Here is a 13,682-nt window from a genome sequence, read left to right as displayed (position 1 = left end):
TGGATTCTTGAATTCCAGTGTGGATCCTTGGATTCCAGCATAGATCAAGGATTTCTAGTGCGGATTTTGGGATTCTAGAGTAGATGCTTGTATTCCAGTGAGGATTCTGGCATTCCAATGGGAATTGTTAAATGGTAACCCAAGGATATACTGAGGGAATCCTGTTGGAGGTATGTTGAAAGTCTGTGCAAATTTTGTAAAAAAATTGCAAAAATAGTGGGCAAAAAGTTTTAAAATACATTGGGAATCTTATGATAATGCTGAGATTCTTGTGATGGCTCTGTTGAAATCTTATTTTATAGTTATATGGCAAACAGTTAGTATTCCTAAAAGAATCACGTAGAAATACTTTGGGAATTTGGATTGGTCTTATTGGTAAGAGTCAATTGTAAGAATTATTTGGGTATTGTGTAGAAATACTGCGGGAATTGTCAACATTATGAGAATTCAGTGTGTTTTTTCATGAGCATCCTTGAAAAATTCCAATGGAGATTTTGTGATATTCTTCGAAAATCCTGAGGGAATCCTGTTGGAATTCTGTACGAAGCCTTCAAGATTTCGGTAGAAGCAATATGTAATTGTTAGGAATCCTGCTAAATCCTTAGTGGTTTTTATTACGACAAAAAAATATCATATTCGTGGAAATTTGTATAAGTGTGTACCCCGTAACCATTTGATACAAACGAGCCTGGCGTAAAATAAAGGAGGAGAATGCGACTAGTGTGGCTATGTGTGTATGAATGTATGCATGTTTGTATGTGCAAACGAGTATGTGTTGTGCATGTACGTGTATGTGATCGTGTGTGTGTGTGTGTTTCGTACGCGTGTCACATTCAGCATCATTCTGTGGTGTAGTTTTCAAATAAGCCTCGTTTTGTTATTTATATTTATGGTATCATGTTTGTACCGTTTACATTATGTTTGTCATAATATCTTGTCACTTTTTAATGCACCATACCACCTTCAAACATTTGCAAAAATAATCAAGTATTTTAATTTTTTCAATATTTTGCATACATATGACCCACTGTGTACTGTGACAAAATGTGACCGTAGATTTCCATTTAAATGACGGTTTAAGTATTCTCTTATCAAAATGTGATACTCCAGAAAGAATCAGGTGATTACTACAAATGTGAAATAATTCGGGCGTTAATGGGTTAATCTAAGGAATATTCTAGAGTAACAACTGGAGAAATTATACTGGCAGAATCTTTGCACAAAATCCTGACGGATTTTCTGAAGGAAATTATTTTATGATTCATCTAAGCATCCCTAGGAGTTTCAGGGCAAATTTCTGCGAGAATTGCTTGTGAAAATTCTTGATGAGATGAGAGTTATTCCTGGAAGAGTCGTGGAATGAATTTCTTAACAAATCTCTTATAGAAATCCTAGTTTATCTTCGAAAATTTTGCGAGGAAGTTACTTTATGATTTACTCCCAGAAGAAATGAGAAAAAGTAACTATAGAGATCATTTTGATTAAAAAAGAGACCGTCCATTAAAAATAAAGACTTTTTGACTAGCTTTTTGAAAAAGTGATCACGTCTCGCGTAAAAATTCTAAAGGGCCAATGATCAAATTGTGAACAAATCGGATTTTGATACCATTCGATAGTATCTCTCAACAACCACAAAGTATTCAAACATTGTCAACATAATCATAAAACTTACTGTTATAAACCCGATTTTCAAAACGGCTAATAATTGCTATTGCCAAATCATTGCCCCCTGCTCAAAACGGCCAATTATCGAATCTCTTTCCATCAAAAAGTACTCACTCATCTTAACTCATCAGTATTTCCACGTTTTTGACAGTTTCCAGAATAAAATCGGTTAACTCTCTAATACCCATTTTTTTTTATTGTTGATCTAAACATTATTTTTCGAAATCGGTCTTAACACGTTTTGAGCAATAATTTATTTTTATTCGCAAAATTTTGTTTTTTTCATTTTTATAATTTTTATTTTTGAACATCCCTATCCTTTTTCTATTTTTTTTTCTTGAAGATACTACTGGGTACGAATTTTTGACAATAATAAAAATTTGAGGTACTACACACTTTTGAAAATATATTTTTTTAAATATTTATGTTAGACATATTTTTTTCCGTGGAACTAACGGATAAACAGTTTTAGAGTAAATATAATACCATCAATCTCTACTTCTGTGTTAGGTTGGTTGTGGAAAAATATAAAATGATGTACGATTCTCTAGATAACACATTAAATGGGAATCAAGCATTTGCAGGTTATAAAAATGAACCATTTTTCGCCCATTTTTCAAAACCACAAAAATGCTTCATATGTCATAAAAAAAGTTTCCTCATATGATTGATAGTCCAAGGATTAAGTCAAAAATAAAATTATTTTGATTTTCGAGTTAGGAGAAAATACATAAAATTCTAAAGGGTACCCCGTCTAAAAGCGGGGTTGGGTATTAGAGGATTAATAATCGTAGTAGAGAAGTTTTCGATCCAAGTCGTGGGAAAGAAAGGGTAAAGAAGCCGGTGGAGTAATTATCTGAAGAGTTCTTGAAGGATTTTATGGAATAATTTCTCGCGTTGAGTATCATACAGGCGTATCTGTAGTGATCGATTTCTTTTAGTTGATTTTCTCTTTGCATTATTATACGAAATTCAATCGATTTTCGTAATATTTTACGGTGTAGTACGACGAAGAACGATGAGTACTTTCTACTGAGTGAAAAGTACCATTCGAATACAGTCACCCGGTCAAGTAATAAGCTAAAGAGGAAATCTAAAATTGCAGTTACGCCCTTATAATACTGAACGCGAGATTTCTAGCATAATCCGTCAGAGAAATTTTTGAAGTAAGCTCCGTGGCAAGTAGATTTACTGAAAAACCAGCGTGGGAACGCTTGGAGAAATTTGTGTAGGATTTTCTGGAAAAAGTTCTGTGGGTATCTTTGGAAGATTCCCTGGAGTAACAACTGAAAAAATTGGTGGAAGGATGACCGGAAGAATCTTTGAAGGTAATCCCCGGAAGAATTGTTTTAGGATATCTCTACTGAAATCCCTGGAGGAGCTCCTGAATGTATTAATGAAGGAATCTGTGGAAGAATTCCTGAAGTTTTTCATGGATGGATTCTTCTGGCGATTCCCAAAGCAACTCTAAGGGAGGTGACTGCTAAACATGTTTGAAGTTTGTATGACCCATGTTTAGCTGGTGCAATTCGAATGGGATCCCAACAAAAGGAATCCTATAGAATATGAGAATGTTATGGGAAAATGAGAAGTTAGGATAACCCGTAATGTTTATCTAATACTTTGACCATTAGAAACTCCTGTAGTCGAATTCCAGCACGTATTTTCCTCGAAGAGAATAATTGTCTTACTGGTGAGCTATGGAAGAAAATGTTCCTTCTCTTCGAAGAAAATATGCGCCGGAATTCACTTACTGGACCTTTAGAGATTCCTACTGTCTTTTCCAAGAGAATCTTCAAAGAGTTATCCCGGAATTTTGGAGGAACTTTATGAAGAATTACAGAACGAAATTCTTAGAAACCTAAGGGAATTTGAATTGGATTACAGCGCCACGGAAGGTTATTTCGTTATATTTGGTGCAATTTTCGTATTCAAACAATGCGCCATTCGTTGAGAAACTACTCGCGGATGAGTTCAAATCCTAATTCAAATCCTAATTTTGTAAAATCAAATTAAGTATTTATTAACATTTTGTTAACAACATACTACATTTCATTTGCCATAGCAGCTCAGAATTTTAACAGGTGAGTTGTTTTCATCTTTTTATAAAAGAAAAAAAAAAACGCTTAACTTAGATATATAATCGTAGTACAGTGGAATTCCACAGGTCAACTACGCACCGATTACATTCCAGAGCTCCATTTTAATCGATATTCCCCCAAATATCATTATCTATTAAGGGCTCCCGTACGCGCTTATTTACTTCAGGATGGTCATTGGTCATGCATTCGCAACGTTTCATGAGGCCATAAATCTCCACCAGAATCTCAACTAGAGACCAATCACTTTGGCATTCATACTGAGTGTCCAGTCCACTTGAGTCTGCCAGTAGGTGATACACTAAAAAAACACTTCTCTTCAAATTTGGAACAGCTTGTTTGAACAACATAAAGGCAACAAAAAGTCTATAACTCACACAGAGTTGAATTATAAATTTTGTCCCGCTCATTGTTCTGATTATTATGGAGTTACATACACTGCGTATGAAAAACACTGCAGTAATAAATACAAAAACAGCAAAATGTTGTGCATCATAACTTTTAAGTAATTTCATTAAATAAATTTCGTTATTCCCTATAAAAAGAGTGTATATTTTACAATATTGTATATTATTTTTTAAGAATTCCAATGTGCAATTCGATACCGGCACCATGACAAATGCGAACACAGTCCAAACTACACTTTAGTCTCAATTATATCGTTGAAGCGTGCAATAAAAACGATTGAGAGTGTTTTAACTTTTAGTTTGTGTTATTAGTGTGTATATTAATCTTTCTGCGTCAACTATTTAGAACTATGCTCGCTCTTTGTTGGAGATTCTTTGAGACGATAGATTTGTTAAGATACGATCCAGAATTCTGTACAAGATTTTTAATCAAGGATACGGGTCTCAACATTATCAAAATGTTCCTTACGAGCCTGATCTATGAGCTTTCTAGCTGTACCATGGAGAATCCTTAGGAGATTCTTGGTTCTTAAGGGATTTCTCAGAAATTTTAACGGATTCTTGAGGATGTCTGCAGATTCCTAGTGGACACTGAGGGTTTCTTGAGTGATCCTGAGAATGTATTATTGGTTATTGCGGATTAAGTCCAAAATTTGGTGATTCCTAATAAATTTTTAAGATTGTTAGGGCATCTTGTTATGTTTATTTTTAGTATTTCTGGCGAAATCTTGTAGATTTTGAAAAGGTTTCCAGAGGAATTTGAGGAGTGTTAGTAGTAGCCTAAGAATAATAAACATTTGAAAGTTTTCATTTAAAGGTTGAGAATTTTCGTCAATATCGTAGCGATATTCCTAGCAAGATGCTTCAAAGCCCTAGCGTTTTCCTGTAGATTACTTACGGGTCGCATTTATGGATCATGACATGTAGTTGTTTATGTTTGCTTTTTTGACTGCAGTCAGTCGTTCATTATGAAATGCTTTACTTTATCAGAAACAGTCTTCAAAACATCCCACTCCAAGAGCTGCTGAGATCCAAAATCACCAGACCAAGATTCCTTTCGCGCATAGCTTTTGTTCAAATCCCGGCATGCAATGAATCACGCCACGTGTATAAGAGGATTTAATCCCAGGATTCAAACCTTGATTGATTGTTTGTCGGTAAAATGAATCGAGTTAGCATCGATATTTTCTTTAGATTTGATTGAAATTTTCTGACACTTGGGAAGTTTCTAAAAGCTTTCAACGGCTCTAGTGAGCGGGAAGTCTTGTGACACATTTTGATAGCATTTTGACCTGTATGTAATGAATTCTCAACCAGAACGGACTATTAGCATGCTTCCTCTGAAACAGACAATGATTGGGATGCAATCAGGAATTTTGAAATGGATTCTCGAGAAAGCTTATCTGGATTTAGCAAAAATATTGCTGTGACGGTCAAATCTTTGACTCAATTTACATCAACATGAGTGGACGTGACGGTCAGTAGTGCCAAACTTGTAGTACACTGCAGTGATAAGATACAATTTTTAGACATCTTATATGTCGGAAACATTGCCATATTTTCTGCTTCCCTGTCAGCAGGTTTCGTTTGTCCTCATCCCATATGAAATGCTAAATATTCATGTGTGAGATGAGGAGCATTTTATTTTCATCTGAATGATTGGCTATGAGCTCAATTACCTACAGGGATTCAATCCCGGGATTGAATCCTAGCACAAATTACGCACGCTGAGATTGAAAAATAAGGATTCAAAACGATCCCGCTCATTAAGATGGATTCAAAGCATGCTTTTTTAAATTTGGGAGTAGAAGGATGCTCTTAGAAGACTGATTCAGAAACATAAATTAAAGGAGGAATTCCAAACTTACCGTTTTTTTTGTAAAATTTTGCGCTAGAGTAAGTAAGAGGGAAGTAAGAGGGAACATGGAGAAGAAAGAAATGAATACTAGATGGATATGTACCGTAAGGGAACGGCGAGAGAAATTGGATTAGATGTTGAAGAGGGCATACCATGTGGAAAAGTATGTATTACTTGAAACGTCCTTCTTCGTGGCTAACGTCCCCTATGGGAACGCCTAGGCGTGTTTTTAGAATAACACCACCAAGACAGCCAAAAGGAAGGAGGTTTCAAGCGTCCTAATACTGTTTGGCGATCAAGCAGGTTCTATCGATCGGTGGCTTATATTTTTGAGGAATCATTACACAGTGGATGATTTGTCCATATCATGCGTATTTCTCCCCGATAAGCCACACACATATAAAAACTGCGTTTTTCTTTTTAGCCGTTTTGTTATTTTACATACACGGTCGACATGATAATTATATTTTGAATTTGTTCACCGGTTCACCCATAGGGGACGTTAGCTACAATGAAGGACGTTTCAAGTAATACTGTTTCATATGGTATGCCCTTTTCAACACCTAATCTAATTTCTTTCGCCTTTCCCTTACGGTACCCATCCATCTAGTATTCATTGCTTTCTTCTTCATGCTCCCTCTTACTTCGAGCAAAATAGACCGATATGCCGATGGTAAACAAATTAAATAAAGATGCATGCCGTTTTGCAATACCCAGCGCGTTCGTTTGTATATACGTCTTTGTATGAATACAGTAATACATTTTTTTTCGTATTCTTACACAGTTTTAGGAAAATGTTCAGTTCTTGTACTAAGGTCACTTTCGCGATTAGTGATTTTACATGGCCCAGTCATTCAAATAGTGTACATAAAGCTTCTAAAAATCATCAAAGACGTTGAGGCGTAAAAAGTATGTATGTAAAACGTTTGCCACAATTATCATTACGGCGCTATAGATTCATAGCATAGTACAACCCTACGGAAAACTGCTTCGAAGTGAACCGTTCTGAATCTCGATGCCATATGGTTCCATAAGGATGATGTAATAACGTTCTAATGATGTTTTCAAAACCAATAATTGAAAAATAAAATTTAAAATAAGGGTTCCAATTTTGGCAACTGAAAATTTCGACTTTGTTGCCAAAAACGGAATCCCACTGTAATAGATGATTGCAAGGATTTTTGTCTAAAATTATTAAAAAAATTATTCGACATTTGTTCCAATGCACATTGGACCGAATCGACAATTTAGCCGGAAAAAAGTGTTATCTGTTCTCGTCGATTCTAGACGTTCGATGTCTTCAGAGAAGTTATTCGTAATGGAGTTTTGCATCATTTAAGGAAAAATTTAAATAGGGTGGCCCATATTTAAGCTAAAATTTTGACACAAACTTTTTTGTTTGATTGAATTTGTGGCTGCGCTCTTCTGCAAACTTTTAGAAAATGTTATTTTGAACAACTTTGTCGAAGACACTTTTGATCTAACTCTTCATTTAAGCTAAGTAAATTGATTTTGAAAGTTTTAACATAGGGTGGACCCAAAAATCAGTAATTTTGATCTAACTTATTTGTTTTCAGTTTTACAGAAAAGTTGAAGAGGAAGTAAAGATACACATTTTTGCTGAACATCGCAAGTTTGTAATTCTTGTGATTTTGAAGTTATAAGCAAATTTAAGTGAAAAACTATGAAATCTAAAGATGCCCATAACTCATGGAGAGATAACACTTTTTTCCGGCTAAATTGTCGATTCGGTCCAATGTGCAATGGTTCAACATATAATATTCTTAAGACAAAGTTTTGATTTTCTGTTAATAAGTGGATACTGACAATGTATAAAAGGGGATTAGGGGCATAATGAACACACGGGGCGAAAAGGACACCCCCTCAATCTCTGAGAATATGGATACTACATCAAAACTTATTACACTGCATGAAATCTGTATTTTTTTTTCTCGGTACTACTGATATTTGACCATGCAACGGTACTCTAGTCCCATCCTTGTTTCGCTTTTAGTTTAGTCCCAGAAAAATACTAGAAAAAAGGGGCTTTATGCTAGCAGCAAAACCGAATCAAGCTAGAAAATTTGTTTAGTAATCAGAATTCACGTGAGTCCTTGAATGACCAGTACTTACAGTCCTTGTTGAGTTAATACTCATGATTGTTATCCTGGCTTCAAGTGTAGTCTCGGGGCTGACCAACTCCGAGTCTTTAACCATCTGCTAGGTAAAATAGATTAATTTCCAGAAACTGTTGCCAGTAACAAGGACTTTGTACCGCGAATCCTTGAATTACCAAAACATATTACCCTAGCGCGACAAACAAGATGAGACTAGGGTTCAAATTGGTAGATCTTACCCCGTAACGCACCATGAAAAGGTGATCTACCGGCGTTACGGAAAATTGGATTTGGAATGTTTGACGGCATAAAAGTTATTTTTTTTACTTCAACTGTCCTTTGAAATTTGACTTCAAGTTTTTCTCAGTTTCAAATTGGCATATAAGCAAGGCGGAGGAAGAATCTAATATTTTAGGAAAGTAGTGAACCCAGGAAGATTCTTTATACAGGGTGGCCACCGAATTTCGATTTTGAAATTCCCGCTTTTTTCCCGGTTTTCCCGGTATATTTTACATAATTTTCCCGGTTTTTAATCCATTCTTTCCAACGACTTTAATTGACTTTTTCTATATCAAAAATCGTGTCTATGAAAAGTACTGCAGCATTTTTTTTTTAAATTGATTCAACATTTTCCAGTTTTTTTTTTCTACAGTAATTTGATTGTTTATCAATAGTTTCAATATTGGAGCAATAAGTTGACTATTAGATTGTTCTAACCTATATGGAATCTTATTCTGAAAACTATGGCTATAGTATTCATCTGAATCGATTTGTCTTGCATTCATCGAAAATCGATGGAGCTGTGAAGCTATCTATCATGGGAAAGACATGGTTAATTGTGCTTTAATATGCCCTTTAAGCCAAACTTCGAATTGACAAGATCAAGTTTTAAGATCAGAATCAAACAACCGTTCGCGGTGAAGATTTGGTGGATTGGTTGCATTCTGGTTATGATAAAACGATCACAATTTCAGCTCGGAGCTCTGCTGGTTCTAAAGACTCGTGCTTTTGAAATTTCGAGGTTTGGCTTTGGCTTACAATCATCCTAAGTGCATCTTAATGCTGAAATTCAGATATTTAGCCGATAAAAGCCCCAGGTGACTAAGTAAATCATCAAGATGCCCAAGTAGTTCTGAAAGAGGTCTATTTAAATTCTTTATCTTCTGAATTTTCTTCATAAAAATAAAGAATTCTCTAAAGCAAATAAGTTCAAGGTATGGATGAAACAACAAGGCCACACATGTAGAAGCACTTACTTAGGGCTCACTCACAATTATAATAACACCGAAAATTATCATTTTTGACATCCACACACTCTCTCGTAATGCTTTTGTATGAATATTCTAAACATTTTATACGAGCTGTAATAGCTTGATCGTTATTAAGATCTTAAATGAGCCCTTCTTCATAAATTTGTCGATTAGATCACTAGTGACATATTAAAAGCATTTATAAATAGGCTTGTTTTCCAGATAAATTGTGGTATTGAGCAATTACAGAAGAATGCTAAACCAATCTGCAATAAGTAATTAAACTTCGATTCAAAACGTGAGTAAACAAAGTTAGAGAAAAGTTCAAAGAATATTAGCTCTGAAAGTGCTAGGACAAAAATTAAAAAAAAAATGTTTCGAAACATTGCTAAGATAAAAAAGAGTGAAACATTTTTAAGGAATATGGTGTAGCATAGTAGACATTAAATCATTAATGTTTGGAAGCAATTGTTTCAAAATTGCGGATGCCACATGGAAATATCATTAAACATAACTACTTTCTATAACTTATTTTGGAGGTTGGTTTGTAGATTACAGCTTGAAGATGTTCGTTCAAAACGATTTTCCCGGTGATCGTCTCAAATTCCCGGTTTTTCCCGTCTTTTTCCCTGTGGATTCAAATTCCCGTCTTTTTCCCGCTTTTCCCGTTTTTCCCGGTTCGGTGGCCACCCTGTTATAGCTATTATGATTGAGGGAGAGCCTCTTTACATATCGGAACGATTGACAGTCATTGAATAAATTGGATTCACTGAATTTCACGCAAGTGTTCATTTTGCCCCGATACCTTTTCACCAGCCTTCTTTTCGACCCAACTTTCTATCTCGTTTTTCTGACATCTGATATGATTTTAATCACCATAATTGAATGTAGCACGTCGTACTAACATCAAACTTGAAAACTAGCGGAGGATTAATTAAAAACATTGCCATTTTATGGTCTTAGAGTGAACATTTTCTTAACGTGTCCATTATGCCCCTAATTCCCCTATTTGTTACATTTGGCTTGAAAGCCCTCAATGTGATTTTTGAAAGTTAAATTCTTATCTAGCATAAGCCCTAGATACTTAACTTTATCTGACCAATTTATTGGAACCCCTATCATCGTGACAACATGTCTAGGGGAATGTGGGGCAAGATAAGCACCACAAGTCCCAAAAGTCAACAGCCCAACGGAAATATTGTCAAAAATACATAGTAATCCAAAAATTTACCTTTTCGTATAAGATTTGTTCATTTAAAAGTGATATTTTTGTTGCGTAAACAAATTAATTCATACGTTTTTGGCCGTATAGTTATCGAAAAATCTTCTGTAGATAATCAGGAGCAAAACTTTTATATAATTAAATTAAAAATCAATTGTTTTGATTATATTGATAAGTTTTCACCCTTGGGGCAAGATGAGAGCCATGTTCAAAATTAAGTAAAAGTGTGAAATTATAGAACCACATTTAGCTGTGGGCTTGACTTGTGGTATCCTCTTTGCACAAAACTATTTTTCTAAAAAATATATAAACAAATTTAATCGTTTTTTAAGTAAAATCGTAGCAATTTATGAAAAGTAATTTATTTTTTGATAAAAGTTTCAAAAACTAAGCTAGTTGAGGATAAATACCATCAGATATTAAAAATAATATCTTCGGATATTGCAAGCATTGAAAAATAATAGTTTTCTTTGGTAAATTGCATCTTTTTATGGGGGTGCCCATCTTGCCCCGCAGTTTTTTTTAACGATGATAAAAAAAAAACTATTTTTTAACGTGTTCAACAAACAAAGATTTTTGACATCTCTGAGGTAGCCAAGCTAAGTCTTATTATTCACCTGAAGTGCACGATTTGACAGATAACTTTGGAACATTCTAACAATGTAGTTGTAAAATTAAAGTTGTTTAATTTTACAATCAAGCCTAAATGCTAAACACTATTGAATTCTTCTTCAATGTCAAAAAGAGAAAAACCAGTAGACTAGTTTTCAGATTTGTTTTAACGAATCAAATATGTTACACATCAAAGTTGTCCGGAATCCGAACTGCTCATTGGTAAAAATTGAATTTTCGTTGATGTGGACCATCATTATGTTCAAAATGACCTTTTACTGATGGAGGAGGTGCAAAGCTTTGATATCATGCATTTGAAACCAATCTACTTACCCCATAGTTGTCGCTGTGCTTCTGCGATTTGAGATGGGCCGAAGCGCTCGGCAGATCGCCCATCCAGTAGTCGCAAATCTTGCAATACCAGGCCGTGGCCGGTACGAAGAACTGCAGCCCCCGGATGGGAGTCCGCTTGCTCGGCAGCCCCGGATCGGGTTTGACGCCCTCTTCGGGGGTTTGTTTCTCCCGCCAGGGAAAATCTTTCGACACTTCGCCCGTCAGCTTGGACCGGTGCTGCTCCGAGTGCAGATGGTTGAGGTATTCCTTGGCCGTTTTGGGGAAGATGTCGCAAACGGAGCACCAGTGCAGTTCCGGGTCGTAGTAGATGTAGTTGTACTCCGGCTTTCGCTTGTGAGCTGGTTCGCTCGGTTCGGGTTTTACTGCGCTTAACCTGAAGGGATTAGAATAAGTTTAGGATAGGAAATTAAGGGCTGGTAGCGACTAAGTGTCCTCAAAATAGGAATTAGAAAATAGGAGTTAAGAGTTTTCATAGGAATTTCTTAGAGAAACCATACTGACGTGTGCGCAAAAATATCTCTAAAAGTAATTCCTCGCAACATTGATGAACAAGCATGAGAAGAAAAATTGCAAAGCTGAATAAAATTGTAGAAATTAAATAAAAAAAAAATACGTTTGACCCGAATGACTCAAATTGAGTTTAAGGGTTGTTATTAAACTAAAAAAAAGTATTACTGCTTGTATAGCTGTAAGGGTGATCACCAAATTTCCATTTTGAAATTCTCATTTTTTTTTCCTGGTTTTCCCGGTTTCTTTAAGTACTTTATATAAAATTACAGTGATACCTCCATGAGTCGATGTTCCATGACTCGATATCGACTCATGGAATCATACTAAAAGCAAAATTTCATGGTTACTATGATGGTCCCTAGAAGCAACTTTCCAAAGGATTGCTGTTCCATGACTCGATATTTCCATGAGTCGATGGCCCCTTCAATATCGACTCATGGAGGTTTCACTGTATTTTTGAATAAGGAAAAGACGATCAAAGTCGTGGGAAAGAACCGAAACGAAAAATCCAGAGGAATTTCTGAACGAATTCCTAGAAGTTTGTAGGAAATATCAAGAGGAACTTCATAGTATTTCTGAATAAATCTCTGGAGATAACACTAGAAGAATTCTTGAAGCTTTTCCTCGAGGAATATGAAAAGAAATCTTTTGAGTAAGAGTATCTTAAGTACCGTAAAGTGCCCTAATTCAGCGCATTGCCTAATTCCGCGCATTTCATACAAAACGATTTATATATGGAAATACACATTAATATTGCAACAACTTTCAATGCCATTTGATGCTACTACTATTTAGAATAAGTTCGAATCATCAATAAAAGCAAATAAGGCATTTTTTCGCGGCTCAAAAAATAATCAGTGGAGGCCCGTCGAAGTTGACGCCATTTTTCTAATTTCCTTAGTGTCCGTGCTGAGACTGTAGGACAAAAACAAAAGCGATTTTCTTATCAGGGTGGCCAGTGAAAAGTCAATTTCAAATTCCCAGTTTTCTCCAGGTTTTTTCCCGATATTTTAGAAATATTCCCGGTTTAATTTTATGCTAAACAATGTATATAATTGCGAATTTTGTTACCATTCCAAACGACTTTGATTACTAGTTCTTTGGTCATACACCAAAACATTCCTATCAGACGGAAATAAGATATTTTGCTGCGCATTCTTGGCATATGTTGATTCTGCTAATTTTGTGGAATTTGTTATGAGAAAGTTTAGTTAAAAAAAGGTTTGACCCTTTTCATATGGTGTGATTGAGTCAATCTTAGAATGAATCATAGTTTAAATTTGAAACGGTCACACACAGTAGACTTAATAACAAATTTATAAATTGTTCAACAGTTAGTTCCATGTTCATTAGCATAGAATTATGTTTGTTGTGTTCACCCCCACAAACCTAGAAGTTTTTCTCAGGGCAATTTAAGTTCTGATAAAATATAGCAGTTATAATTCTGGAATGAAGTAGAGAGTTTTACACTATTTATACCATCCCCAAACAAGAAACGAATAGCAAATCTTTAATGTAGAACATAGGTTTAAAATTCAACAAATATTTCAAATATATTCGGTAAGATATTTGTTTTTTCAATTCTCAA

At 35.2% G+C, this 13,682-nt stretch overlaps 1 protein-coding gene across 1 annotated transcript in view; it reads right to left on the bottom strand.

The window, feature by feature from the left end:
* Window positions 1-13,682, bottom strand: part of LOC5579219 (zinc finger matrin-type protein CG9776) — a 36,051-nt gene that overhangs the window by 7,377 nt on the left and 14,992 nt on the right. Inside the window, exon 5 of the mRNA XM_021852368.1 lies at window positions 11,564-11,957. Within this exon, the coding sequence (XP_021708060.1) occupies window positions 11,564-11,957 (394 nt within the window). The remainder of the gene's footprint in view (window positions 1-11,563; window positions 11,958-13,682) is intronic.

This window comes from Aedes aegypti, chromosome 3, assembly GCF_002204515.2.
Source record: "Aedes aegypti strain LVP_AGWG chromosome 3, AaegL5.0 Primary Assembly, whole genome shotgun sequence".
In the NCBI taxonomy this organism is placed as follows: domain Eukaryota; kingdom Metazoa; phylum Arthropoda; class Insecta; order Diptera; family Culicidae; genus Aedes; species Aedes aegypti.
This window is presented reverse-complemented; position numbering and strand designations above follow the sequence as displayed.